Raw genomic sequence first — 27,973 nt, 5'->3', positions numbered from 1 at the left:
CAATTGCTCCGCATGCTACATATGTATACTCGTTTTTATTATTTTTGCGTACCGAATTTTGGGAGTACATCTCCTTGTTTTTCTTGCTAATGCCCTGCATACTATTAATACAATAACTTCGTCGCTTTATTGATTCCAAAGTCCGTCTTTCCACGTTACTTTGGCGTCAACTTACCTCAAAATATTTATTTTCAATAATGGGTTTTATTACGATCTTAATTATTTGTATAATTCATTTTTATTTCTTCTACTAAATGGCACGATTGCTGTCACCATTTCTTCGTTAGTTCTACCGTTTCCGCTATTTTGTTATTAAGCTTAAAATTGAATTTCTTAGTATTTCTGATAATTGAAAAGATTAATTTTTTGCACTGTATCGTAGAATTCTTAAAAGAAATGTTTTCACTAAGTCCTGTTGAAAATTTATTTAACCTCAAGTTTTGTACCTTATTTTGTGACTTTGTTGTACCATTTTATAATTTTTTAAGTAAGGGAATGTTGTGCGTGTGGCAATATCGAACATATTAGTATAGTAGTTGAGTTCTAACTAATTAAAAAAACGTTATCTTCGGCAGCGCGTGACCGATACTCTCCACAAACAAATAAGTTTTCATAGACATCCAAAGAGGATGTAGCGTTGCCTTGTAAAATAATCCATACGAAATCTCTTTTCATTCATTGACATCTGTATGCTATAGTGATCCAATATTAGCGGAGAGAAAAGGACGAGTGCGATTTTTCAGATTGATTTCTCTAAAACTGAGTGGCTACCAAGCAGACGTTTCCTTGTAGATGTTCCAAACTCAGTGACTATGTTAATATACCCAGTCCAGAGTGTATTTCAAGAACGCAGAGGTATTACTGACGTGAGTTAAATATCATTCAAAAGTATCTAAATAATCAATTTCTAAGCAATCAACCCAAAATATGATAAGCAGTTACAATTTAAATATGCATCCTAGCGCAAATATACCATAACCTTAAGAAAAGAATAACTGAAACTAAAAAGTCTTCTTATAATCATCACATTATGTTGATATGCCACGCCTTAGATTAATCTATACAACAAACATGAACAAATCATCCTCAGTTGCAAAAATTACCTTTCAAGAGACTTATGGGATCGTGTCAGTGTGACGCTCCGAAAAATCAGTGATTTTCCCGATTTTTTTTCATGCTAAAATTAATTATTTAATCCTATTTTTTATAAATAAATACATTAATGACGAATACAAAACGATTTTTCTGTGTTTATTTATGGGGTGTATAGTAGTAAAAAAACGATGTACGATGTCCACGATTGCGGCCGCAATTTTGGTTTAAAACAAAAATTTCAAAAAGATTATTAATCTGTTGAAAAGTCGCTATAGCGCTATAGAAACTTTTTTTTGTTTTTTTGAAACTTTGTTCAAATTGCCAAATTGCGACGGTTTGAACAAAAAGTATCGAACTTGGCTCTTTCGATTTCAAAGAATGTTTATTACAGTGTATTCTATCCTATAATGCATCAAAAAAAATCGATTTTTCGAAAATTTCACATTGGGACGATTCCTTACGATCATCTTTAGATATTTTAAATCAAGTATTTTTGTTTTTTAGATCACGTGGATTCTTCTATTTTATTTTATTATTTAAAAAAGAATTAAAGTAATCATGGAAGTTATAGGAAAAAAATAGATCTAAAATGAACAAATATTGCAGATATAAAAAGACAACTTTTTCAGCTTGCCACCATGATCGGTTAACAGTCGTATATAGATGTTAAAAATATATTTTCTATAAATTATATACACGTAATTATTGATGCTGTTTAGTAATTTAACAAGAGAAATTGGTTTTTATGTTATTTTTATAAAAATATGAAAAACTTCACGATCACTTCACTTCAACAAAAATGGCAAGGTATGTTCGAAATTATGGCATCACTGTTGTAAATTAGAATGGGTTCATGAACTGATCGTTTTCGAATTATCGATAAACTCGATATTCGAGACTGAACGAGAATTGATAAAAATGAGAAATACATAATAGAAAAATTTATAATTCATTATTATTGCAGAAAGAAGAAGAAGATGGACACAGAAGAGCGCTCGAAAAAAAATAACCCTGGTCGGTCCAACACCCCGGCGTTCATAATTCTTCTGTGTCCAACTTCTTCTTCTTTCTGCAATAATAATGAATTATAAATTTTTCTATTATGTATTTCTCATTTTCATCAATTCTCGTTCAGTCAGAGAATGTAAAGTATAGAGAAGGTGCAGGTTCGACAGCGAACATTTGATAAATTTGCGACACGGAATCTCACCACACAAATACAGAATTCACGCTGTGAAATGTTAACATTTTTAACAGTTCTCCACATATTCAACAAAGAATATGAAGAGAAATAAATATACAATTTACGGCATATGATGAGATGGCATATATGCTCAAGCAGAGAATATTGAAGAAAAATAAGTTCTTTGATATTCCACTTTTAACAGCGAAAAATGTGTACAAAACACACGTCTCACACAGAGAACATAAAGACACTTTTTATTGTGTTCTCTGTCTCACATGCCCAGGAATATGAAGACATAAATATATGTATGTATGCAGGCTCCTTATGATACTCCCAACCACAGCATTGTGATATTTTCATGCTTCAATTTTAGCTTTGAACCAGGCAATCGCAATGTATGCAAATATGTATGCTTTTGCATTTTGCCGTCGGCATTTCCATATTGGCATGTAAAAATAATTATGAGTATAATAAATGCATGCATAGTAATATTTACAGTCAATTTGGACTTGCATATTTAATAATTTTATTTGATTTTTACATAGTATACTCGAATATACTAATAAATATTTTTGTATTATATTTCTTACTAATAGAAGTTTAATTTACCACAAAAATATATACATACATAAATATATCGTCTATCATATTAATCTTATTATCTGCCCATATGATTGCACGTATACGCATGTGCGCATTCAGAAATCCAAATCATGATTTTATCACTTATCAATACATACATATGTATATTACATGCGCGCGCATTAATTTGCATGTTCATGCATTCATATATATTTATATGTACATACATATATTTGTATACACTTCCGAACAACTAATGCATAAGCATACAAACATACATATGCGTACACATGTGAATATGTCACCAACAAAAAATTGAAGCATTGTTCTACAAAAACAACAATTGCCTAAATAGCTTAAGCATGGCAAGCCAATATGGCAGCCGAATTGGCGAAGCTCAAATGTAGTAAATTTTACAACCAAAACGATTTCATTCATAAACGCAGGCGCAAATTCCACCAGCGACCTCGCTTCATTCATAAAAACAGACGCCGTAACATCTCCCCGAGCATGCCTTCGCCTACAAGCGTCTTTTCGCGACGGTGGCAAAAGCTAAAAATCATAAATTGAACAACTTTCTGATGATTCTTCACAGAAAGAAGTGACAAAAGTGGCAACATAGCCGTTGTCGATTTACAATATTTGTCTAAAATATTTTTCCGTGACTCGCAAAAATCTGCGTCGATATGTATGCAAGCTCATACAAAAACATACATATTTACGCTAGCTTGTTGGCGGCGCTGTTCGAGCAGCAAGGGAAGCGGTAACAATCGGCGATCGTTTGTTAGTTTCTTTCGGCACAGCTCGGATTTTCTACCAACAACACAATGTTGTGGCGCTTTACCGTCGCGTCAGTGTTTCGACACATAGAAGTACTGAGCACAATGAGCGCGACCGACTGCAAACGAATATATTAGAATACACACGTTCTTAGGGACTCAGTTATTGAGCCAGCTGCACAACTACATAACTGTGTCCATAAGAACGTGTGTATTCGACAGATGTCGCTTGCAGTCTGTCGTGCTCAATTTGTTCAGCACTTGACTCTTAGACAAAACGCAAGTTTCGGCCATTGGTTGACCGTGACAATGGAGATGCGAAAGAAGCGTGCGACACTTGTTACTATGAATGTATGTACATATGTATGTATATAGCTCGCATTTGCTTTCGTAAACATACAGACAAATGTGCCAAAGAAATAATATATGTATGAACATATGCACATATGCATGTGTCATAGAAATTCTATTGGTACAAATATGGAAATGATAACGAAATAATGCGAATATGCATATTTCATGAAGGTCATTAATTTTTTTTAAGAAATGAAGTTCATTTGACACATCTTCGCTTTGTAATAGGCGAAATAAATATATGTAACTTTTATGAAATAATTAAAAAATTAAAAAATAAAATTAATTATTTTTATCTAATTTTTTACGATTTTGTAAAAAACTAAAATTTTTACAATTTTTCTGAAAAAAATGGTTCATATGATACAAGATCACGCATGTGTATGTGTCTCAGAGAATGCTTCTTTACATTCTTTGTGTGACTTTGCATATTCTTCTTCAAAGCATTTCTCTTTATTCATTCTCGCATGAATTCAGTCGTTTTACATATATTTCTGCCACTGCACGTGCTCAATTCTGCTAAATAGCAGCGAGAATGGTGAAATTCCGTGTCGCAATTTTATAAGCTCTGTTAACCGTCCAATCGAACATCATACAGAATTCAATTTGCGCCTTCTCTATGTTTTAAGTTCTCTGGTTCAGTCACGAATATTGAAAATATCGATATTTTAATTTCTTTTAATTTTTCCAATTATTATTATTTTCCTATTATGTACATATTTCTCATTTTTACCAATTCTCGTTCAGACTCGAATATTGAGATATTTTAATTTCTTTTTATTTTTCCAATTATTATTGTTTTTCTATTATGTGTCTCTCATTTTTATCAATTCTTGTTTAGTCTCGAATATCGAGAGTATCGATATTTCGAAACCGATCGCTGCTTGTATCACTAATACCCAATTGAATTTCGAATAGTGATGCCATTTATAGCGTAAATATCGTGCAAAATCATAATATTTCTTTTTGTTTTTATTACAAAAAAACATAAAAATAGATAACGCGCCATACATATTCGTGAATCGGAATTAAAAACGAATTTTTTAAGACATTTCCCGTGAAAATTGGTGCACGTTTTCTGAAAAGCCGCTCTGCTGAACATTTACCCCTTTACCCCTTTTTTTTTTCTTGATAATAATTTTATCTTTTAACAGCAAGGTCAAATAGTTGGCTATAATTATTACCAGTACTACTAAGGCAAAACTGCTTAAAATTAAAATATCGAAATATGTATATTTTTTTAATACGTTGCCAATCAATACTTACTTTAAGTACTTATATCTTACCTAAACATTGCTACAAATTATTGTATTTTTTATAATCTATATATCGCATTATATATAAAATATAAAGCTCTCATTCGACTTGGCAACTCCATCTGAATAAATACGTTGCGAAATTTCTATTCTATACATTAGATCGTTAATAAATTTATTTTGTAATCAAATTAAAGAAATACATCTAGTTGAAAATTGAAATGCATAAAAAAGTTATAGTTGCTTCGTTATTGCTTCTTTTTATCCAAATGTCAAATGGCTAGTATTAAAAATGCATCGCGTTCGTGCTTTGTTGAAGTCTTTTGTTTTGTTGTTGGAAATACATATATTCATATAGACATTGATACATATTAGTTATTTTTTAATAATCAAATCAAACAAAACAAAGCTTTTTTGGTTGTTCTTTTAAGCCAACAAATCTATACAATAATACATTTCTTTAGGTTTGCTTCGTCGGTGTTTTCAATGTCGATCTAGAGGTGAACTTGGAAGCTGTAAAGATCCATTCTCTTTTAATGCAACTGATGTTGAAAATGAACCCGGATTGTCGGCTGTACCATGTGCATCCGGATGGTGTGGGAAAGTAATTGAAGGTGGTGGCACATATGCCGTGGACGGTATACAGCAACTTTTAAAAATTTAAGTATGACATATTTATACACCTATATTTTTTAGACTATGATCAAGCAATACAGCGGATGTGTGTGCAAAGGGGCCCTGATGACAATCAAGATCGCTGCGCCAACACAGTTTACAATTATAAAAAAGTGTATATGTGCTTTTGCCAAGGAGATTTATGCAACTCAAGTTCAAATATTAGCAGTCATTTTTGTTATTTGGGACTTGTAATAGTCGCTTTTATATGTAATATTTTCTTTTCCTTCCAACGATAAATTTAGATTAGGTGTTCCTCAACACTCTCTAAATTAACTTATAAAATACTGAATTTGTTTTATTCCCAGGAAGTGTCCCGTTTAGCCCAGCTAAATATTTGAAGAACGCTTGAAAATATATGTCATAATATTGTTAATAAAAATGAAACACGAAAGAGTGGAATTTTTATTTCAATTTTATTATTTTATATTAATTCTCCAAACAAAAATAGTACTCAGAATTGTAGTACTGAAGCTTTTATCCGGAACTATCGTTTTCTGGATCACATTTGATAGTATTAACAATATTGAACAGGTTGCGCATTTGTAATTTGTACATTTTGCTTTCTTGCTGTAAATTCACTCGCCGATCCCTTTCATGAGCCAGTTTTTTTTCAAGCTCTTGTGCAGTGGAATGCAGAGCATCTGCTTTCAAAAAAATTAAATTAATCTTTAGATATTTCTTTTGCACTAAAGCAACGTTCAAAATCTCACCCTTGCTGGATAAGCTTGATCGCTGACGTTTACAAGCAGGACAAAGGTTCTGTAATACATTTCCTTGAACAGGAACGTTTGAATGATCAGTTGTCTTTTCGTCTTCTTCTATATGACATAATTGATGGTAGTATCCTTTGCATTCGAGACATTCATCAAAACAACCTGAAGTGATCAAAGCTTTAATTTGTAACACCTTAAACCTCAGTAGTTATTTTAATTTACATACCCCCACTTTTTAGGCACTCATTGCAGCAACGTTTTTCGTCTGGTGAGCTAGAGCTAGATCGAGAAGGTGCTTGGTTCTCGTTTTTGTCAGTATTAGTACGCTTCGGGCGTTTCGATTGTAAAACGCGTTTTACTTGTGGTGAAATAAGAAAAGCCTTGCGCTTTTTTTCTGGAGGAGGATAGCTACCATACTAAAAAACAAATATTTAAAACATTAACTTTTTATCAAAAATATTTTAATTGCAATTTTACCTCAATGCGCCCATAGTGAAAATCAGCACGTTCGTTGTTATGGACAGTACGACGTTTACGTTTCGAACGACGTTGTTGCATCTGAACGAGCATTATTGGGGTAAAAAGTTGAAACAATCGTAAAAACATTTCTTGTCCGTAATGTTCGGGCAGAGTTCGGAGTTCAGTCGAATCCATGATAGTCCATTGGCATTGGGTTGTGGTTTGGAGTCTTTCAGGATTAGAATCATCAGAAGATGAATTTAATTCTGATGTATTTTTTTCTCTTGCGACTATTGCTCCCGTTAATACATTTCCACTAGTATTTCTTGAAGATCTTGTTCTGACTTCATACTTTCGTTGAGAATGTGTTACCGATTCTAAAGAAGTGGAGGCAGGACAAACCGATGTCGAGGAAGTGGGTATAGCTCGCGCTATCATGCTTGCAGCTGCCTTTGCTACCATATTTTCAGTACGCGCTTTATTAAGAGCTTGCCGGAGATTTAGGCGGCTAATTTTTACGTTCTTAGAAACAGGTAAATCTTCTAATGGCTCAATAGATTCATTACTTTTATGCGACGTACCGGGAAAATCTGATACATCTTCTAACGGCAGTACATCATCCTTTAATGCCTCATCATTAGCTTTTTCTTCCACAAGGTTCATTTGCAAAAATTTGGAAGCATCTGTAAAGCGCCCACTGCCAACCAATCGTTGTGAAATTGGTTTTAGTAAAGACATTTGAGACAAACTATTCGAATTTCCCCCAGGACCTTGCAAATGGAAGGCATCATTACTAGTGGCGCTAAAATCATCAATCAAGTCACCTGAAGACAAGATTTGATTATGGTCTTCATCCGAATCTTCAATTTCATATACTATCTTCTCTTTCTGTACTTCAAAATACTTTTCAATTAACTTTTGTTCCGTATTACGAAAAAGTACCGTTGCGGGTAATATTTCAATAGTAAGGTCATTTATAAGTGGTACCACCTCCTTGGAAATTGTAGAATTTATTGCTTCATAATCGATGAGGACGTCATTCCTTTTCAACATTTTTGTGAATTCATCAACTATACGACGTAGTCGTAAAAATAGAAAATGCTGCTCAGCATTTATTTCGTAAATCTCCGATTCAATTTCTTCCAAAATTCGTTGTTTTTGAGCCGGATCCTACAAAATGTTTGTTATATTTTTGAGTAATACACATATGTAATTATAATCCTTAATTTCGAAAATACACATTATACTTAACATAATAATTATCTTAGGACAATATTGAAAATAATATTAACTTAAATAATGCGCGAATTCTGTCTTAACTTACTGCATCTTCCTCGTGGTTAAAAACGTCGATCACCATCTAAAATATACAACAGTTTTGTTTAATTACATGTGATAATTTACATACAAAGTAAAATATACCTGATGGACCTTAATATGAGCCTTTAAAGAGCGCTGACAGTAAACAATATCATTCCTTATTTCTTTGGGAAATTTAAAAAAATTATCCAAATAATATTGAAAAACACGAGAATTCACTGTCATCATCTTTAGCAAACAAATTTGCAAGGTTAAATCAATTTATGATAAAACGAGGACTTTGATACTTGTGATAAAAAAGGTTTTGAAATTGCCATTCAGCTCCAACTTCCGTTTTGAAATCAAGATTTTATGATCCTAGACAAAATCACAACAATATTTTATTTAAGAAGTAACTTACAACTTCTGTCAAGGAATGCTAATTTCGATACAGTTTTTTATAACAATCGATTAAGAGAAGACGATTCTTAGAGAATATGATACACTTTTTAACCAGTGTTACCTATTGATGTATCTTAAATAAATTATAATTCCTCGCATTTTGTTTATAAAAACTAGATATAAAGTTTTAAGTAAATTATCTTTGAAATTGAACCAGAGAACATATTCTCTGATTGAAGTACATTAATTTGGTTAAGTTTATTCATTAAAATTAACAACAGATGGCACGATGATCATCCGCTTGACTTTGAAATTGTTTAACTATTTAACCAGAGAACATAAAATAATATAATATTACTTCTCATTGTTGAATATGAGAATGTAATGTGTTTTACATTCTCTGATTCAATTTACACCTTCTCAGATTGAACTTTTTAACATATTATTGCATTTTGGTGGAAGCAAAACCCATCAACAAAAGATGTCGCTATTAAGACAGTACAGTACAGAGAAGTTCAACTTATTAAAATAAATTGTTTTTTGAGGTCATAGTTTAGGGTAAGAATTTTCATTTGATTTTTGATGTGAACAGAAAATGTTTACCTGTTTTTACACAACAAAACATGGCGATATTGAATGAATGTAAAAGTTTATAAAATCGTATTTATTATGTTTAGAGATGTTAGATAGTGTGGCAACTCTGCCGACCACTTCTCGGTAATAATTATGTTATCGAATATTATATGAAATAGTGCCGATTTCGAAGCTTTCTGTGTGTGGTTCTAAGAAACACAGTTTTGTATATTTTTAACAAATTGTTCGGTCATTGCCATTTTTTGCTTTTATAACATGTAAGATTATTTATATAACAAGTGATTTAGTAATATTAAGGGAAGTGCTCAATTAGGAAATTTTTTTGTGGACTACACCGGTCCCTAACCTTCAACATTACATAATTTCGATTGGCATATTGCATATGTTTTTTATTGCAGATAAAATGTCGTTTGTTCGGAATGCTCGTTATTTAATGGGGCGCAGCATCCATAATATACAAAAGCGCGGATTTGCTGATGAGATGAAACTTACTTTCGCTGCTGCTAATCAAACATTTTATGATCAATCGGAGGTTCGTCAGATTGATGTTCCTTCATTCAGCGGAAGTTTTGGTATACTTGCAAAACACGTACCCACTTTAGGTAAGAGTAACTACCAAAAATACTTGAGTATAAATTTATATAATGTTTGTTTAATGTTTATTTTTTAGCCGTTTTGAAGCCTGGTGTAGTGCAGGTCATTGAAAACGATGGAAAAACCTCAAAATATTTTGTATCAAGTGGCTCAATAACAGTAAATGAAGATTCATCTGTTCAAGTTTTGGCTGAGGAAGCGCATAAGGTCGAGGATATTGACGTTTCTGAGGCGAAACAGCTTTTGTCACAATATCAATCACAACTAAATTCTGCTTCCAGTGAAGAAGTAAGTGTTTATGTTTCTTTATAATAAATTTTTGATTAACGAATTTACTTTTATTCAGGCTAAAGCGGAAGCAGCCATAGCTATTGAATGTGCAGAGGCTCTTGTCCGCGCTGCAGAATAAAGTCGATTATTTTCTCTACATCGTTAAGGTGATAGAAAATGGTATACAAAATGAATATCTGCTTGAATGTTCAAACTGAAACTCATACTTAAAGTTTGAATAAACTATAAAAATGTCGACATGTGATGATTTCATAGTTCTTTTTTGTTTCTAAAATAATATAGGATAATTATGCCAACCAAGTGAAAATATTAAATAGTCTATGCCTGTGTAATTAAAACGATTTTCGAATGTAAAATGGTTTCTAAATTATTATAGGAAATGGAACAATATATAAACATATGTTTTTTTTTCATATGTGAGTTTCCGTACTTTTTCACCTACAGTTCAGGTAATTTTATCATGAAGTTTATAACATCTAGAAAGAAACGTTGGTGGGAACGATCAGCGTCAAGATTTTTTAAATTCGCCAAATTGTTTTTATGGTGTTAATTATGCATGTCCCTGAAATACGATAACATTTTTAGCTGTATTCATTGCTTACTTTGTGCGTGAATTCTTGACCAAAAACAATACTGTAACGATGCCCGAGACTTCATATTGTTCTGACATGGCTCCGTCTGACTTTTCTTTTTCCAAAAATTAAGATAATTTCTTCAAAAAATTTTGGATTAACACCTCGTACTTATACAGTTAACGACAATAAACAGGTAACATTTTTTGAAAATTTTCATTTATGTACATATAATATTCATAATAAAAATAAGGAAAGGAAAGTTAACTGTAATTTAAAAAGTGCAAATAGCGTGCCTCGTGCTTTAAAAAGTGTAATAAGTAGTTATATTAAATTAATTAGATCTGTGGAATGAAAATTTATATGGGTCGAAAAAACATTGTTCACAGGAGGAAAGATTGTGCGTCCAAAATTTGCAAAGAATGGGTCACACGAAAAGGGGAATTGCAAACATACTATAGATAGATAGATAGATAAATTAATGAGGATTGCACCGCGACCTAGGGTCTATTGTGCCCTCTCCTGACTCACAGAGTCTCAGCTAGCCCCAGCAAATTGATGAACTCCAATATACTGCTAGGTGCTATTGAGGCGATGTGATCCCTATTTAGAAACATGGATCCTAGGGCCTTGGTCCTGCGCCTACAGATTGCCGTGCAATCCATTAGCAGGTGTTCTGGAGTTTCGGGTTCCAAATCGCAGAACCGGCAATTTGCACAAGAAGCTAGGCCCATGTTGAATAAGTGCTTCTTCAGCTTGCAATGGCCGGTGTAGAAGGCGATCAGTAGCCTGATTTTATTTCTTGGGAGATTGATTATGCATTTAAACCTTTTGAGGTTATAACTCTTCATCAGCAACTTTGCGTGCCGCAAGCCTGAAAGGTGTTGCCAATGTATCTCCCTACCCACTGCTACATCATTGCGGACCTGCTCCTTTATGGTGTGGGGACCCACCGCTATGAAAGGTTCCGGTCCTACCATGCTGGTGGATGCTGCAGAGCGGGCAAGCTTATCGGCCAGTTCATTACCGGCGATGCCTCTGTGGCCTGGCACCCAAATAAGGTGCACCTGGTTGCATTCTGCAAGACTGTTGAGCCGGTCTATACACTCCTGCACCAATAGCGATTTTATCTCGTAAGACGAGATCGCCTTGAGTGCCGCTTGACTGTCGCTAAGTATAGCTATACGTTCGTTGCGATAGCCGCGTTGGAGGTTCAACTCTACGCACCGACTTATAGCAAATACCTCCGCTTGGAATATGCTCGGAAACTTACCCATAGGTATGGAGAGTTTTGTGCGTGGTCCTGCGACCCCTGCGCCAATTCCCTCCGACGTTTTCGAGCCGTCGGTGTACCACCTGATCGAGCTATCCCTGAGTAGCAGCTCGAATGCGGAGTCGCTCCATTCGGCCTTGCTGCCGAGGGTGATCTTAAACTTCTTAGTGAAGTTCAGCTTTTTGTTAATGCCGTCCCTTGGAAGAGGAGCCAGTGGTATAATGCCACTTAGCTCTTCCATGCGTTGGGACGAGATTATTTTACCTATGCCAGTCCCCTCTGCTGTCATTTGAAGCAGAGTGTACTTGGCGACTTGACCAATTAGTAGGTGTAGCGGGGTGAGCTCCAGCAGGGCCTCAAGTGCAGCTGTCGGGCAGGTGCGCATAGCTCCTGTCATACAGACGCACGCAAGCCTTTGCAGTTTCGATAGTTTGAGTGCTACCGTCGTCTGCTCTGCTTTCGGTGCCCACACCACCGCCCCGTAGGTGACAATTGGTCGCACTATCATGGTGTACAACCATCTGATGATCCTTGGTTTGCACCCCCAGGATCTACCAGCCAGCCGGTTGCACACCATCAATGCCTTAGTAGCTTTGACCATGGTCAGGTCAATGTGCTGCTTCCATCTTAACGTGGAATCCAGCGTGAGACCAAGATATTTGACCATGTTTGTCATCTCTATCTCCCTGCCTCCGAGTGTTAAGTTTCTCAGGCCAGGCAGAGACCTGCGCCTCGTAAATGGGACGATGGTCGTTTTCAGGGGGTTGATGTTTAGTCCAACACTGTTGCACCAACCCTTGGCTAGACCTAGTCCCCTTTGTACGATATCGCAGAGAGTACTCACAAATTTGCCTCTAGCTATGATAACAATGTCGTCCGCATATCCTTGACAGCGGATTCCATTGTTTGTTAGCAGCACCAGTAGTTCGTCCACGACTAGGCTCCACAACAGGGGGGATAGAACTCCTCCCTGTGGGCAGCCCTTAGTAGTACCGAGACGGATAGTGGTGCCTCCTGATGTGGTTTCAGCTATTCTGGTGCGCAGTACAGCTTCTATCCACCTGCGCACTGTAGGTGCCACATTCCTTTTCTCCAGTGCCCTTGCCACGCTCCCGTGGGACGCATTGTCAAAGGCACCTTCGATGTCTAGGAAGGCGCATAGCGTCACCTCCCCCGTATCCAGCGAGCTCTGTATCTCCGAGGTTAGCTGGTACAGGGCGGTATTCGTCGACCTGCCCGCTCTGTACGCGTGCTGATTTGCATGCAGGGGTGCAGTTTCAAGTGCCTTCGATCTTATTTCCTGGTCTAGGATCTTTTCCATACTTTTCAGTAAGAAGGAGGTTAGACTAATCGGTCTAAAGGATTTAGCCAGCGAATAGTCTTTCCTTCCCACTTCCGGTATAAAGATCACTTTTGCTGTCCTCCAGGGTTCAGGGATATACGCCAGCGCCAGACTATCTCTCATCAGCTGTACAAGGTGTGGCAGTAGGATCTGCTCACCTTGTTGCAGAAGCGCCGGAAAGATGCCGTCCGCGCCCGGAGACTTGAATTTGGCGAACGAGGCCGTGGCCCACCTGACTGAGTCCACAGTAAACAGATTTCTTGCGAGCACCCAGTCCAGGCGAGATGGCTTGTGCTCTGCGACAGGTAGGCACAGGTCCACCTCAACCGTCTCCGGAAAATGCGCACGTAGGAGTACCGTAGCCCTCTCCTCCGCATTTGTCGTATAAGTGCCATCGTCTTTTTGAATCGCTAATTCTGTGTTCGTCTTCCTCTTGGCCAGAGCTTTGTGCAGTCTAGCTGCTTCTGGTACTGAGGAGACGTTCTCACAGAAATTCCTGAAATTTTCTTGTTTTGCAGACCTAATCTCTTTATTATAAGCAGTTAGGCTGCTTTTGTAATCCTCCCAGTTCCCAGTACGCTTGGCTTTATTGAAAAGCTTACGTACATTCGATCGGAGATCCGAGAGTTTACTAGACCACCAGGGGCATTTACGCCCCTTGGTGATCGTCTTTAGGGGGCAGCTGCAGTGATACGCGTTTGTAATGGCCTGGTTCAGCGCAGATATCCTGCTCTCCAAACCCAGGGCTGATGTACCTCTGACCGACTTCCCCTCTCCTGACAGATTCCGTTCTAACGCATCCCGATAAACAGTCCAATTGGTGTTCTTGGGAATGCGTTTAGGGGGAATTTTCATGACCTCCACCCCTAGCCCGAATCTCAAGATCCTGTGGTCTGACATTGAAGGTTCTGACGATACCCTCCACTGCGAGACCACCCCTGACATGAGCTCGTTGCTTAAGGTGATGTCCAGCACCTCCCTTCTATTGCTTGTGACAAATGTGGGTTCGCACCCAACATTTTCAATAATTATATTATTGCTAATGATAAATTCTAGGAGAGACTCACCTCGTACATTGCAGTCCGTACTTCCCCATTCTGTGTGATGCGCATTCGCGTCACACCCCAGAACCAGGGGTAGCTTATACCTCCTGCAGTAGTCTACCAGGCCCTGCACCGCTTCCGGGGGCGCAGTAGGTGTGTCACCTGGTAGATAGGCCGTAGCCAAAACAAAGTCCGCTCCCTCCTCTTCTCTGACCTGCACCGCAACTAGGTCCTGTGTTAGGAATTCTGAAATACATAATACATCAATATTTCTCTTAGTTACTATGCAGGCTCGGGGTCTCTCACTAGAAAGATCCCAGATTACCTTATTGTTGTCCACATTGAGGCCTCTGACTTCGCCTCTGTGGACCCATGGCTCCTGTATTAACAGGATGCCCAGGTTATCCGCCGAGAACCTGCTCGCGATTACAGCGGATGCTGACGCCGCGTGATGCAGGTTCACCTGGGCTACTCTTATGCCTTCGACCACTATAGGATCGGTTCGATGAGGAACTGGTCCTCATCTGCCCCGTCCCCCGCAGTACCTATGTCTTCGAGTCCCTCCAAGAGCTCCTGCGTAGAGGGTAGCTCCCCCTCTTCCGTGGTCGGCTTCACTGCTGGGACTTCCGCTGTGGTTTTCGCAGTTGCAACCTGCTCGACTGTCATGGTGCAGGGACGAGTAGATTCCTCGTCCACCTGCATCTTCTCGACTTCCTCTTCTGTAGTCTTCGGTTTGTAGGGCCTTATGACTACCTCACTATACCGATAGCTCAGGCGGAAGCCCTCCTTTCGGATGAATTTGTAGGACTCGTCGTCCACGCACAGGTTTAACCTCCATCCGGCACCCTCCATTTTGCTGTCAACAACTCGCCAGGCCGAGGTATTGATCCCTCTGTTTTGATTCCTGAGGAGCCCCAGAGCAAATTCGAAGGGTTTCCCTTCGCATCTTGGGAGGAGTACCGTCATACTGTGCATGATCGGGATGTCCTCGCCCCTCCTGACGCAAAGACTGGGCCCTTTCCAGCCAGTCAGCTTGGGAGCGATCTCTCTTAGCCAGTTGACGCTGTCTTCATTCCTGCAGTCGATCTGCATAAATCCGCCCTTGAAGTGCACCCCAAGGAAGCGTACTGGGTTCTTGCAACCCCTGTACACCTCCTCCATGAGGAGATTTTGTAGAGCGGTAAGCTCCGCTGCTTTCAGAATCTCCGCGGGGTAGTTCAGGGGCAGCACAGCCATCCGTATGCCCTTTAAGGCATCCGCATATCTACGCTGTCCCTCAGCTGCCCGCGAAGGATTCGGTGCAGAGATCTCGCCTCCAGCTACCTGGGCGTAGCTGCCCCGTTGTCTCTTAGAGTTTGGTGGCTCCTGTGGCGTAATTTGGCTGCTCTTGCGTTTGGCTGCCGGGGTTGCTATCCTGACACTACCAGTCCTAGCGGTTGGATTTGCGTTGACACGACCGCTGCCCCGAATCCCGCTGCTCCCTTTACAGTTGGATGCGATGTTTGCGCCCTTACGCACCTTCGTGGTCGGGGAGGCACTGTTGCCTCTGACTCTGTTCTTTGCCAGTCTCTCGGCCTCCTCAGGAGTTCTTCCCTCCTGGAGGTGCCTAAGGTACCATTTTAGGCTGGCACCACTCATACCCCGCCTACGGGGGTCATCGTTCCCACCCGGACGACCTAATGGTGGTAGAGGGGGCAGTCTTCCCCTGCGCCTCCTTTTTCTTTTGCGCGTGCCTCCTGCTGCGCAAGATTGTTGCGATTCCTCTGGGCTGATCCCGGTTTGAGGAGTTGCGGAGTGGTCCGCTGCGTTGTTAGCGGGTGCAGTGGATGCCGCTTGTTGAGCACCGCTGCATGAGGGCATGTCATCATCATCGTCTCTCGCATGCTCCTCAAACAGCGCTCGCTCATCAGGCGATAGGGCGTCCAGGAAGCTGAACTTACGTTTAGCCCCTGAGCCTCCCTTGCCTGCAACAGTACCGCTGTTGTTGCCGTTGTCCATTGTCGTCTGCTTTGTTCGTTGCCGTGTCATGGTTGTCGTTGAGTTATTAGTGGTTGTTGTTGTTGTTTCGCTCATTCTTTTTCGTACGACCCTTGGCTCAACGAGGTGAGCTGTCGGGTCTCTGTGTTTTTAGGGGAACTCAAAGGTCCGCCGCGCCAGAGCCCCATGCCGCGGTAAGGCCACCGTTACTTCCCAATTCGGCCCGGTGTTGGGAAGGCTCCGTTAAAATACAGCCGAATTTTCCTCCTGGCTGCAAATCATCCAATGGGCACGGGAGTCGCCCAACACCCTGGATTAGGAGGTGGTAGCTCTTGGCTGCCGCACGCATGCGGCACCCGACAACCCGCATGGGCAGTGCCCAGCTGACACCACCCACACCGGTTGGGGGGCGCCGAGTATGCCCTGCGACCTAAGCCCCTGCACCACGACAAGGTGCCTACCATTCGCATACTATTGATATATGATATATGTCCTAAAAACCTCATTATACTTTCCTTAGCCTAATTAGGTCTATGCCTAGAAGATGTGCATTTATATTAGACGATAAAGAGATACACTACAAAATACTAACAATTTTTTCTATTAGTTATCTTAAAAAATGTTTTTTTGATGGAAGATATATTTGCTACCAATAGCACTTGACATGAAGTAAATAATAAAAATATATTTTAGTCGAATTTAAATCAAATTTATATTTTTTTAATAAGGAAAATTAGTACAATGGATTATTCTATTTGAAATCCCAAATCTGTCTTACGGTAAAACTAACCAAATCGTTAAGTAGTTGTACGCTGTTAGCGGAAGTGCAGTCTAGCTGAAGGACTGTGAAATACTCCAGACATAGTTAGTAAAATCGCAAAAATCTCTTAGAGAACCAAATATAGTTACTCTAGTAGTTTTTCTTCACCAGAAGAAGTGCGACTGTAATGTAATTGAGGTATATACTGGAATTGAAAAAAGTTGTTGTTGTTGCAGCAGTTTCGAGGAATCCTGCCGAGTTAACAGTCCTTGGCCAGATAAAAATACGGCTCCGTTACGATTACATATTTGGTATGTCAGGGTCGATTCTTGATATCTATCCACGTGGAAACGGGAATCTTCCGCGGTCAGCGCGCGTAAAAATATCCTAAAATAAATATAAATTTAGTGGAAAAATTATTGTATACCACTAGTAGATACGGCCATGCGTTGCTGTGAATATGATATATAGTACAATAAATACTATTCATTTTGAAAATGATTGATGCAAATATTTGTCAATAAAAAAAATAATGAACTTTTGGAATTTAGTTTTTAGAAATATATTTTTTTATATATGAATTGTTTCAATTTTTAATATAATTGAGATATAAACTTTTCTATCTATTAAAGTGGAACAAAAACAGTCTGTTATATTTGACTATTATAGGTTGAGTAACTTAGGGGTTTATCCCGGACAAAGCTTTTTAAGCAAAACTTTGTTCTCAAACATTTGCTTCTTCGCTATTTTACATATTTATTAAAACAAGTTTTTTTTTGCGCTATGAACAAGTTATATTCAATTAGTTTTCTTTAATGCCTATTTAAGGCGTTTCTTCGTATATGGCAACAGCAATTTGCCAACGTGCAGAGAGTTTTAAAATAATTTATTCTGAGGTTAAAGGATAAAAACATAAATCATATACAAACATAGATTAGTAATCAAATCATATAGTTCTTATTAGGGGATTAGTATCTATGGCTTCATGTTTGCTTACAATGCATACAAATAGGATAGAAAAAATGACGTGGGCATTTTTTTATTAATGATTATCTACTTCTGAAGCTTAATTGTGTCTAGCAGAGCAGTTGGCTTCGATTTCAAACCACACAATAATTGCTTTAATTTAATAATGGCTTTACCAGGATTAAGCCCTTTTGGGCAGGTATTTGTGCAATTCAAAATAGTGTGACAACGATAAATACTATATGGATCATTTATCTGCTTCAAGCGTTCTTCAGTAACATTATCTCGAGAGTCTACAACCCATCGATAGACCTGCATTAAAACCGCTGGTCCCAAATATCTATCTCCATTCCACCAGTAAGATGGGCATGACGACGTACAACAAGCGCAGAGGATGCATTCATAAAGCCCATCTAATTTTTTGCGATCATCAAGGTGCTGTAAATACTGCGCTTTTCCTATTGAGCCTTTAATAGTATCGTTACGTTGAAGCCATGGTTTAATTGAACGGTATTGAGCATAAAAGTGTCCTAAATCTGGAACAAGATCCCGAACCACATACATATGTGGCAATGGATATATTTTTAATATTCGTGAAGGATTTCTATCAATTTTACTCGTACACGCCAATGAATTAATACCCGCAATGTTCATAGCACATGAACCACAGATTCCTTCTCGGCAGGATCGTCTGAAAGTCAATGTTTGATCCATTTCGTTTTTAATTTTGATTAGGGCATCAAGAACCATTACTCCACATTTTTGTAGATCTATATGGTAAGTTTGAAGTCGAGGTGTTTTCCCAGGCTGCCAGCGATAAATCTGAATTGTCTTTATAAGGGCAGTATTTTTCCTGTCGTTTGCTACGGTTGTTTCTTTAACTGCTGATATCTTAGAAAAACTTTTGGCATGTGTATTTCTTCTAGGAATTAGTTCTTCACATATACAATTGCACGCACCTTTAGTTACCCGGCAATGTCCGCTAGATTTTATTAATATTCGACCGCTTAACATTTTGCAAACAAGATATTATGCAATATTTGCTTCTTATATAAAGTAAAGTGAAATTTAATATACTATGTATATGTATATAATTTAAGGCATATTTTTCATCACCTACTCTAAACTTATGGAAGCCATATATTTTTGTAGTGGGTAGTTATTCTTCAAAAATACAAACATGTAACTAATACCGCAATAAAAATGTAATTATAACTAACAAGAGATGAATGGTTCGCGTATTCCTTTAATAATGAACACTGATTAAATACGCCGTTTAAGCATTTAATTCTTAAAAAATAAGAGATAATATTACTTTGGTTGAATGGTTCCACCTGATAGGCATTCGAAGATGAAAAGAAAGATTGTAACTTAAGATTTTGAGTCCTCCTACTAAAAGTGTATATTTTAAAAATTAATAATATAACTTTGAACGCGAAATAGAATACTATGGATCGCCAGGCTTCACATACTTGCACATAAGTATGTACCATATATCGTTCCGTCACGACTTTTTTGGCTTTGTTAATGATTTCTGCTTACTGGTTACATAAATTAAGATGACGTTTTGCAAATAATATATTTAAAATTACGTTAATATAATCGCCGGAACCAAACAAATGAATACTCCACTCAGCAATTTACCTCTCCATTTCTACTAATTTGATAATATAATTTTTTTTTTGAATGTTCGAATGAGATTTTGATTCAAACAGAGATATACAAGTTGTATGTATGCTTATCAAGGATAATTCCTTTCATCTTCGCTTGTATAATGTGCCACAGAAATTTGTGATCAAAAATAGAGCAAACTTCTAATAGCTTCCTTTACATCCTTACCTGAGTTTATTGATCTCTCGTAACTTGTACTGTAAAAGAAATTAGATCAGCTGGATATTCTATAACAAATATACAAATCGATCTTTGTAATTCCATATTTTAATTATGAACTTATAAATTATAAAATATATGGCTTATTTATTTAATATCCACAGATATTGTACTTCTAAAACACGATTCATAACTTAAAAAGTGTTCATATACGTAGTGTCTGGTAAGAGTAGATAACCACAGATCTTGGAGTAGAACATACATAAAATATACATATTTACATCGACACACGTATGTGTAATAAAATCAATTGTTATTCTTTTTTGTCATCGGAATCTTTGTACCAATCTTCACAACCGGGAACATTTTCAGGAGCATCACACATCTCCGTTTCTTCATTGTAGACTTCGCCTAATTGACAGGCTAGGTCGCGTGGATCTTCCCCATTTAAGCAGACATGGAATTTTTGACAGTCTGTAGGATGGGGGAACTTCGGATGAGTAACTACCTGACCTTTATCATCATTCTTTGGGCGATCCTTGGGGCACACAAATCCGGTTGGAGATTTTTCTAAACCAAACGAAAGTAATTCAAAATACAAGTGTGTAGAAAATATGATTATTATAATATATACGAGTATACGTAGCACAGTAGATTTTAAGATAATTAAAATTGTCTATCCCTATAAAAGAGGTACTACTTACTCTGTGGTGCTTCGCAACCTTCACGTTTTGCAGTATCTGGCCAAACACAAGTCCCACCAAATTCATCAAAGTGCAATCCAACAGTGCATTTCATTTCTAAAGCATCTCCATCGATACAATTGTAAAAAATATCACATACAGAAGAATCAGGATGTGCGAAGAATCCGTTTTTACGAGGACAAAATTTCGAAGATTTTGGCTCCTCTGTAATTTAAAGTAATTATTGAATAGCTCAAAAATATATTTAATATATACAGAAGTACATACATAATTATATAACAATTCTTGTTTAATTTTAATTTATGAAGTTATGATTTTATTATCAGAATTTTGCAAGACTCCTTAACGTAAGCATATCTAGATATTAAAATAACGATTAAAACTTACGTAATTCAGTTCGGTCACCGCAATCTACATTGAAAGGTTGGTCACACTTATTGATGTGTCTATTGAGAGGATCGAACACTAAGCCATCTGGGCATAGCTTTTCTTTTGCTACGCCATCATTACATTGATAGTATTTATCACACTGGACATCATCAGGATATTCGCCTTCAGGTTTGGGACATTGGAATGCACCTTAAATAAAAATTTGAATTTAATAAACAAATTTAGAATTATGCTTAACTGAACTACATGCAGCATCGGTAAACACATATGTATGTATAAATATTAATAACCCAATGATTTACCGACATCCAATGAAGAATAATGATTCTATAATTGATAATGTGGTAAACAACTTAAATGAAGTAATTTTAGAAATGAATAAATGTTACTTTATGTTAATATAAAAATTGTTTCAAACTTTACTCCTTATGCCAATAGGTAATGTTATGTGAAGTACCTTAATGGAACTCAGCTAACATCTTTTTTATTAATATTGTATAGCAATGTCAAAAATAGATAAAATCTGGTCAATACTACCCTAATGTCTTATATACAAAATATAAGATTTTCAAACTTCTGGTTGGCTTTATACCGTATATGTACCGTTCAATATGTAAGATATCGTAACAAAATTAACTGATCGTATACTTTAGTTTAATGCTGAATATATCAAAAATTATTCATATGTACTATGCTTTTCGTTACTCTAACAATCCGTATGACGAATATATCGGTCAGTGTGTGAGTTATTTCTTTATAAATATATCCGGTCCTGTGATTTCCGCTTTACAGCTGTATTTAAACCATTTAGGTTGATCAAGATATGTGATATAAATTAAATGAAGTGGACAAGGTTTCTTTAAAACTAAATTTACAGTTTAGTTCTGAATATGAATGGAGTAAGTCTAGACCTTCGTCTAAACGTCAAATTATTAACATAATGAGTTCCGTTTCTCTGTTTGAGGTTTTGCACATCAACTCAATATACTAAAATTATTATCTTCGGTTCTGTTTATATAAGATATATCTTATTTGAAGATAATTTTAATATAACTTTCGCTGACGGGAGATAAAATATAGTCTGTTTTGTCGAAAAATTAATGTTGAATTCTTTTGCAACATTTTTTATGCAATATATAATTTTGCCAACAACTGAAGATATTTCCTTGGTTTTGATCCTTCCAAGGTGCAAGAGTATGCAATTTTCAGTTACACCAGAGTTTAGTCCTTCCTTACTTGTTTTCGATTAATTTAATTAATTTTGTGCATGTACATATGTCAAGAAATATGTCAGGACAACAAAATTTGGCTTTGATAGTAACAATTCGCAAGACTTCGAACTCCCGGTGTCGATCGAAGAACAACTACATGCTTCTGCTGACGCCTATCTTACCAAGAAAATTTATTACTGATGTGATAGAAGAATGTTGCATGTAAAAAAATTATTTTCCTAAAATACCGATACTTTATTCCAAATTCTGAACATACGAAGCAGGACCTACTTAAAAACCGTGACGTAAATTGGATATTTTAAAATTTTAGTTCGAATATAAGAAAAATGTGTACATAAATAACCATTGCAACTTTATTTTGAAAAATAAAAATAAAATCGGTGTAAAAAAGCAACAATATGTTCTATGAGAATTTGTTTGATAAGAAATAAAAGTAAAAATAAAATCTAAACTACAATGCAAAAATATTGTATTCAGTCCCATTGTAATACGTGGTTTTAAGATATGTATATATGTATATATACATACATATGTATGCATTTTGCGAATTGTAATGATTTGATATGCGTACATTATGGTATACTACTAGTAAAGCTGGTTCCATACGAAAAACTCCCTTCCTATTTATCTTTCTACATAATTTAAGCAAAGCACGTACATACATAGGTACATACATATATACAGTATTGGAACTTAAATATGAGTATATAATGTAGTATATGAGCATATGCAACATTTTAATGGATTTTCGTATGGAACAAACCTAAATATGCAAATGACTATTTGTATCAATGATTATATTTAGTATTATTTATATCTTCATGAGAGTAATTATGCAAATTTATTCAATGCATTAAAACTCTGACGTCTACATATGTATATCCGAGTATGTATATTAAATATTTTTAGCACAACCATTATGTTACTGGGCAAAATGAGGACGACTAAACAAGTTTGTGATTTTAAGGTTAAAATTTGAGTTTCGTAATAATACCAATTGCTCAAGGTGATATAACTTTTTGTAAACTTCAACTAAAATCCATGCACATATATGATAATATACATATACATTTCTGACTTTTTACTTTCTCCTTATACAAATAAATGCACTCACCATTAGTGTATAAATATGTAAATATGAATGTAACGAAAGACTCACTGAATAGCAATTGAATTCTACGCCAACTATATCAAATTATATTTCAAAAAAATTAAACAGTATTTCCAAATAACTTACTTTCCGCTACGATGCACACCGTCAAAGTGACAAGTGTTAAATACAGAAACGAATATTTCATTTTGATATTTATATTTAGTTATAAAATATTTTCACAAATAATTTTAATGATAAATAAAAATGGTCTTTTCGTACTACTACACCGTACGACAAGTGACTACAAACTATTTTTCTTTGGCCACGATACCGACTTTTGAAGACTTTTATTGTATCCAGCATGTTAATTTATAAACGAGTTGACTCTCTTTATTAGTTTTTCTGTTGTGTGGCAAAACAACTTTAAAATCCAGTTTGTTAACAAAATGCATAAAGTACAAATACTTGGACTGGTAAATAGCAAGCGGTATGGATAATTGCTAACTTACACATATATGTACATATGTATTTTCTTGGAATCGGTATAAAGTTTCGCGAAATACATATATGTAAAAGCACATAAGTATATTTTTCCATTCTTTTACAGCTCTCCAGAAGATACGAAGACTCTTATTCAGCCAAAGAGAGATAATAAATGTAAATTTATTTACATATGTATGTGCCATTCTATACGCGTTGTTACATTATGTTCAAATTTTATGTGCGTGGTCTCCCAAATATGATGGGAATGCTATACTAATTATTGTGTTTGGATAACGTAAGTATTGTCTGAAATTGTTTAGGTCAAATTATTTCGGGATATCATAAGCATAAATTTCGTATAAACAAGTATTGGCTAAGTTCGCGTAACCGAATATTTTATACTCTTGCAACTCGCAAGAATCAATCCCGAGAAATTCCTTCAGGTGCTGGCTAACTTTATATTAAAAAACGTTGCGAAAGAATTAGACATTCATTATTAGATGAAATCGTGAATAAATTATCATTCAATTTGTCATCGTATTGACTTACATATATTGAAGGCCATTAAGTTAGACTTAGTTTTATTGCTATCTTTCAGTCCGCCTCAGCTAAAATTTAATTAAAACATCTTCAAATAAGATATATACTAACGTATGTATGTATGTGTATGAGACATTAACTCAACCGAAGAGGGTAAATTAAATTGTATATTGGAAAATGTAAGCCAGACGATAGAAATTCATTATATTATATTAGGAATATGAGGTTTAAACCAAAATCTAGACCAATTTCATTCTAATTCAGCGCTTTTAAGATAACCTGTTTAAAAATTTCTTCTTCATTGGCTAACGCGATTATAGCCGAGTTAACAATAGCGCGTCAGTCGTTTCTTCTTTTCGCTATGTGGCGCCAATTGGATATCCCAAGCGAAGCCAGGTCCTTCTCCACCTGGTCTTTCCAACGCAGTGGAGATCTTCCTCTTCCTCCGCTTTTCCCGGCGGGTACTGCGTCGAATACTTTCCGAGCTGAAGTGTTTTCGTCCATTCGCACAACATGACCTAGCCAGCGTAGCCGCTGTCTTTTAATTCGCTGAACTATGTCAATGTCGTCATATATCTCATACAGCTCATCGTTCCATCGAATGCGATATTCACCGTGGCCAACGCGCAAAGTACCATAAATCATTCGCAGAACTTTTCTCTGCAAAACTTGCAACGTCGACTCATCAGTTGTTGTCATTTTCCAAGCCTCTGCGCCATATAGCAGGAAGGGAATTATGAGTGTTTAGTAATTTAGGCTCATTTTGACCAAACTGATCGGTTTAAATATAGGTGGAAAACGGAAAATAATTTTATAGGTTATATTTGGGGCATAGGAAAGGATGGACTCACTCAGTTATGTAATACTCGAGAAGCAATTTTATATATACATAAATATACGTAATACTCATAACCTGACATAAAATTGAGCATAAAATTTGTTAAAAGTGGTATATGGAAGTATTGATTGGATTTTATCTATTTTTATCACACAGTAACAAATGCACTTAGGATTTCATCAAAGTCAGCCGGATGTTCGAAAATTAGTTATTTTGGGGCAAAGTTTTCGCCACTCATTTTTGTTATAAGCTCAATTTTTTATTAGGAATATTGGATCTAAGGAAAGTATTGACCCAATTCAATCCTGTTTTCGCATATACCCTGAATTTCAATTAAATATATCTCGCACATTGACTGATATCTTCGGTTAAAAGTCAAATTTACGTACTGGGGTCCAAATATTCGATAATAGGGGTTTAATCAGTTCGATTTCGACAATTTGTCACTCCATCGTCCAATTTTGACACCGGCTCTTATAAAGCTCTCTTGTCCCATATGAGTGTAAAAGTTAATGTCTCTGACTCATTTGGTTATTGAACTATGGCAATTTTAGTAGTTTTTAACAAAACCGTTATCTGCAGATAGGGCGGGGTTATCATTCGATTTCAATAATTTTCACATTATTGTAAAAAAGATTGAAAAGGTTGGTCTCGTGCTAATTCGGATAATACATATATCTTGACTGGTTTGGAAGATACATAAATTAAACTTATTATTAGGCGGGATCATGCCCACTTCTTTAAGCTTTTAAAACACAGGAGCCCCTCCTTAATGTGCTCCATATAATAGCGATTGTCAGAATGCTTTCTATTAAAATCATTATTATATGTACATAGATAGTTAGTATTTGTATAAGTTTTAAATAAGGTATCTACATTCACATGATGTTGCTTTCCAAACCGCTTAACCAATTATAATCACTTTTATAACACCAAATAGAAACCTTGCAAGGGTGATCATATCAATGCAGTTGGGCACAGTCTTTACAAATTTAAATCTTCATAAGGTATACCTATAATTTTTTTTGCACAGAATACAAAAATTCCCTACAAAGATTATATGATTACACTCAGAGAAAAATGAGGGTTATTGAATTTAAAGTTCACTTTTCTAATATCCCTGGAGATTTTTATGATTTCATTGAAATTGATATTAATCGCAAACACCACATCGAGTAAAAAAGAAAACTTTTACATAAAATTCATGATTCTTATTAAGAAACAACTATTTTTAAAAGAATAATATAATTAAACCATCACGATCAAGTCCCGTAAAGCGGGTTTAAATCAAAATATTCGTTAATTTAACATTTTCACCCACTTCTAATTTGAGACTATTTTAAATACGGTCAGATTCTTTCAATTTAGAATAAATAGTAGCTCTAATGTATGTAAACTCTGACCTAAAAAATGTTGCGGATATGATATTGAATATTTTCTAGCCCCCAGATACTGAATATACGAATCACCATGCCAGCGGTCGTTACATACCGAAACTACCTTTAAATTTATTAACTGTCATAATGAAATTAACTCATTGTCAGGAAAAAAATCAACATAATTAACACAAATCAGATATTAGCGTTGTGGTAGCTACATAGTGATTTCACAAATCTTTGATACCGAACCATGTAATTGTAAAGATATTCTCGCTTAAATGGTTTTGAAAAAAACGAGTTATAAACAAGTAAGGAAGGTAAGTTTATACTCTTGTAACTTGCAAAAATCGAAATCAGGGAAATACTTAAAGGTGTAAAACCAATCATATAGAGTAAAGTCAGCCGGATGTTCGAAAATCCTGATATTAGTTATATAGTGGCTAGGCCAAGTTTTCGCTCAAATTTATCTATTTTAGGCACACAGATACATTGTTATCAGAAAAACACGTTCTCTTATTTTCATTGAAATAACTGACATATTGGCCTTTATACATATGCGGTACAAAGTCACTCGGAAGTTCGAAAATCTTTAAATTAAGTCTATGAGAGCTAAGGGAAGTATTGGTCCGATTCAACCCATTTTTGACGTACAGACACACCATTATAAGAGAAGGACTATCATTTATAATATATCACATATTGACCGACATTTTCGATCAAAAATCACCTATAGAGACCGGGGTCTATTTATTCGGATAAGGTGGCACACACTAAAGACTTTATTCGTGCAAAGTTTTAAGCTGTTATATTGATTGCTTCTTGATTCTTGATCTTGCTTAGTTATGGCACTTTATATGTATGTTTTCGGTTAAAGGCGATTGTTGGGCGTGGCATTGGCCGCCCATCTACGAACTCGTAATTTTTTGGTACTATAGTACATAATTTCATCGAGATATCTCCATTTTTACTCAAGTTACAGCTTGCTCGGACGGACGGACAGACAGACACTCAACCGGATTACATCTTTTCTCGTCATCCAGATCATTTATATATGTATATACATATGTATGTATGTATATGTATAACCCTATATCTATGTATATCGCTTAGTTTTAGGTGATAAGTACAACCGTTAGTTGAACAAACCTATAATACTCTCTATCAACTGGTTGCAAGAGTATAAAAATCTCTCGCTCGCTTCAGAACCTGATGGAGAACTATAGTAAACCTATAATAAAACGTTCACACCAAATTGTTTAGATATCTTAT

At 36.2% G+C, this 27,973-nt stretch overlaps 6 protein-coding genes across 6 annotated transcripts; 2 read left to right on the top strand and 4 right to left on the bottom strand.

The window, feature by feature from the left end:
* Window positions 1-5,371: 5,371 nt before the first annotated feature.
* LOC120774444 lies at window positions 5,372-6,321 on the top strand. The gene is made up of 3 exons (XM_040104085.1): window positions 5,372-5,531; window positions 5,717-5,890; window positions 5,949-6,321. Exons 1-3 carry the CDS (start codon window positions 5,474-5,476, stop codon window positions 6,164-6,166), a joined length of 450 nt encoding a protein of 149 aa, XP_039960019.1. The 5' UTR covers window positions 5,372-5,473; the 3' UTR covers window positions 6,167-6,321.
* Window positions 6,322-6,324: 3 nt separating this feature from the next.
* Window positions 6,325-8,843, bottom strand: LOC120774442. The gene is made up of 6 exons (XM_040104083.1): window positions 8,525-8,843; window positions 8,427-8,462; window positions 7,121-8,272; window positions 6,870-7,059; window positions 6,641-6,805; window positions 6,325-6,571 (listed from the first exon to the last, which is right to left on the bottom strand). The coding sequence occupies exons 1-6, from the start codon at window positions 8,648-8,650 to the stop codon at window positions 6,405-6,407; spliced, it is 1,836 nt and encodes a 611-aa protein (XP_039960017.1). The 5' UTR covers window positions 8,651-8,843; the 3' UTR covers window positions 6,325-6,404.
* Window positions 8,844-9,545: 702 nt separating this feature from the next.
* On the top strand, window positions 9,546-10,532 carry LOC120774443 (ATP synthase subunit delta, mitochondrial). The gene is made up of 4 exons (XM_040104084.1): window positions 9,546-9,654; window positions 9,796-9,999; window positions 10,068-10,279; window positions 10,338-10,532. Exons 2-4 carry the CDS (start codon window positions 9,801-9,803, stop codon window positions 10,398-10,400), a joined length of 474 nt encoding a protein of 157 aa, XP_039960018.1. The 5' UTR covers window positions 9,546-9,654; window positions 9,796-9,800; the 3' UTR covers window positions 10,401-10,532.
* Window positions 10,533-11,381: 849 nt separating this feature from the next.
* Window positions 11,382-12,635, bottom strand: LOC120773580. Its single transcript, XM_040102567.1, has 2 exons — window positions 12,128-12,635; window positions 11,382-12,073 (listed from the first exon to the last, which is right to left on the bottom strand). The coding sequence occupies exons 1-2, from the start codon at window positions 12,633-12,635 to the stop codon at window positions 11,382-11,384; spliced, it is 1,200 nt and encodes a 399-aa protein (XP_039958501.1).
* Window positions 12,636-18,082: 5,447 nt separating this feature from the next.
* Window positions 18,083-19,229, bottom strand: LOC120773579 (succinate dehydrogenase [ubiquinone] iron-sulfur subunit, mitochondrial-like). The gene has a single exon (XM_040102566.1). The coding sequence runs from the start codon at window positions 19,227-19,229 to the stop codon at window positions 18,303-18,305; it is 927 nt and encodes a 308-aa protein (XP_039958500.1). The 3' UTR covers window positions 18,083-18,302.
* Window positions 19,230-20,172: 943 nt separating this feature from the next.
* Window positions 20,173-23,800, bottom strand: LOC120774491 (protein obstructor-E). The gene is made up of 4 exons (XM_040104162.1): window positions 23,609-23,800; window positions 21,137-21,328; window positions 20,750-20,953; window positions 20,173-20,615 (listed from the first exon to the last, which is right to left on the bottom strand). Exons 1-4 carry the CDS (start codon window positions 23,667-23,669, stop codon window positions 20,359-20,361), a joined length of 714 nt encoding a protein of 237 aa, XP_039960096.1. The 5' UTR covers window positions 23,670-23,800; the 3' UTR covers window positions 20,173-20,358.
* Between the last annotated feature and the right edge of the window lie 4,173 nt (window positions 23,801-27,973).

This window comes from Bactrocera tryoni, chromosome 4 (assembly GCF_016617805.1).
Source record: "Bactrocera tryoni isolate S06 chromosome 4, CSIRO_BtryS06_freeze2, whole genome shotgun sequence".
Lineage (NCBI taxonomy): Eukaryota > Metazoa > Arthropoda > Insecta > Diptera > Tephritidae > Bactrocera > Bactrocera tryoni.
The sequence above is the reverse complement of the archived record's forward strand: the minus strand, read 5'-3'. Positions and strand labels throughout refer to the sequence as shown.

Bases quoted from the DNA above. Each gene is read 5' to 3' on its own strand.
- LOC120774444 (XM_040104085.1), top strand. From the start codon at position 5,474: ATGCATAAAAAAGTTATAGTTGCTTCGTTATTGCTTCTTTTTATCCAA. The intron at 5,532-5,716 runs GCTAGTATTAAA...ACATTTCTTTAG, and splicing joins TTTTATCCAAATGTCAAATG to GTTTGCTTCGTCGGTGTTTT. The intron at 5,891-5,948 runs GTATACAGCAAC...TATATTTTTTAG, and splicing joins TGGCACATATGCCGTGGACG to ACTATGATCAAGCAATACAG.
- LOC120774442 (XM_040104083.1), bottom strand. From the start codon at position 8,650: ATGATGACAGTGAATTCTCGTGTTTTTCAATATTATTTGGATAATTTT. The intron at 8,273-8,426 runs GTAAGTTAAGAC...AACATTTTGTAG, and splicing joins TTAACCACGAGGAAGATGCA to GATCCGGCTCAAAAACAACG. The intron at 6,572-6,640 runs GTGAGATTTTGA...TTTTGAAAGCAG, and splicing joins ATCAAGCTTATCCAGCAAGG to ATGCTCTGCATTCCACTGCA.
- LOC120774443 (XM_040104084.1), top strand. From the start codon at position 9,801: ATGTCGTTTGTTCGGAATGCTCGTTATTTAATGGGGCGCAGCATCCAT. The intron at 10,000-10,067 runs GTAAGAGTAACT...TTTATTTTTTAG, and splicing joins AAAACACGTACCCACTTTAG to CCGTTTTGAAGCCTGGTGTA. The intron at 10,280-10,337 runs GTAAGTGTTTAT...ACTTTTATTCAG, and splicing joins ATTCTGCTTCCAGTGAAGAA to GCTAAAGCGGAAGCAGCCAT.
- LOC120773580 (XM_040102567.1), bottom strand. From the start codon at position 12,635: ATGATAGTGCGACCAATTGTCACCTACGGGGCGGTGGTGTGGGCACCG. The intron at 12,074-12,127 runs GTAAGTTTCCGA...GTCGGTGCGTAG, and splicing joins AAAACTCTCCATACCTATGG to AGTTGAACCTCCAACGCGGC.
- LOC120773579 (XM_040102566.1), bottom strand. From the start codon at position 19,229: ATGTTAAGCGGTCGAATATTAATAAAATCTAGCGGACATTGCCGGGTA.
- LOC120774491 (XM_040104162.1), bottom strand. From the start codon at position 23,669: ATGAAATATTCGTTTCTGTATTTAACACTTGTCACTTTGACGGTGTGC. The intron at 20,954-21,136 runs GTAAGTTTTAAT...TTTAAATTACAG, and splicing joins CGGTGACCGAACTGAATTAC to AGGAGCCAAAATCTTCGAAA. The intron at 20,616-20,749 runs GTAAGTAGTACC...CGTTTGGTTTAG, and splicing joins AGGTTGCGAAGCACCACAGA to AAAAATCTCCAACCGGATTT.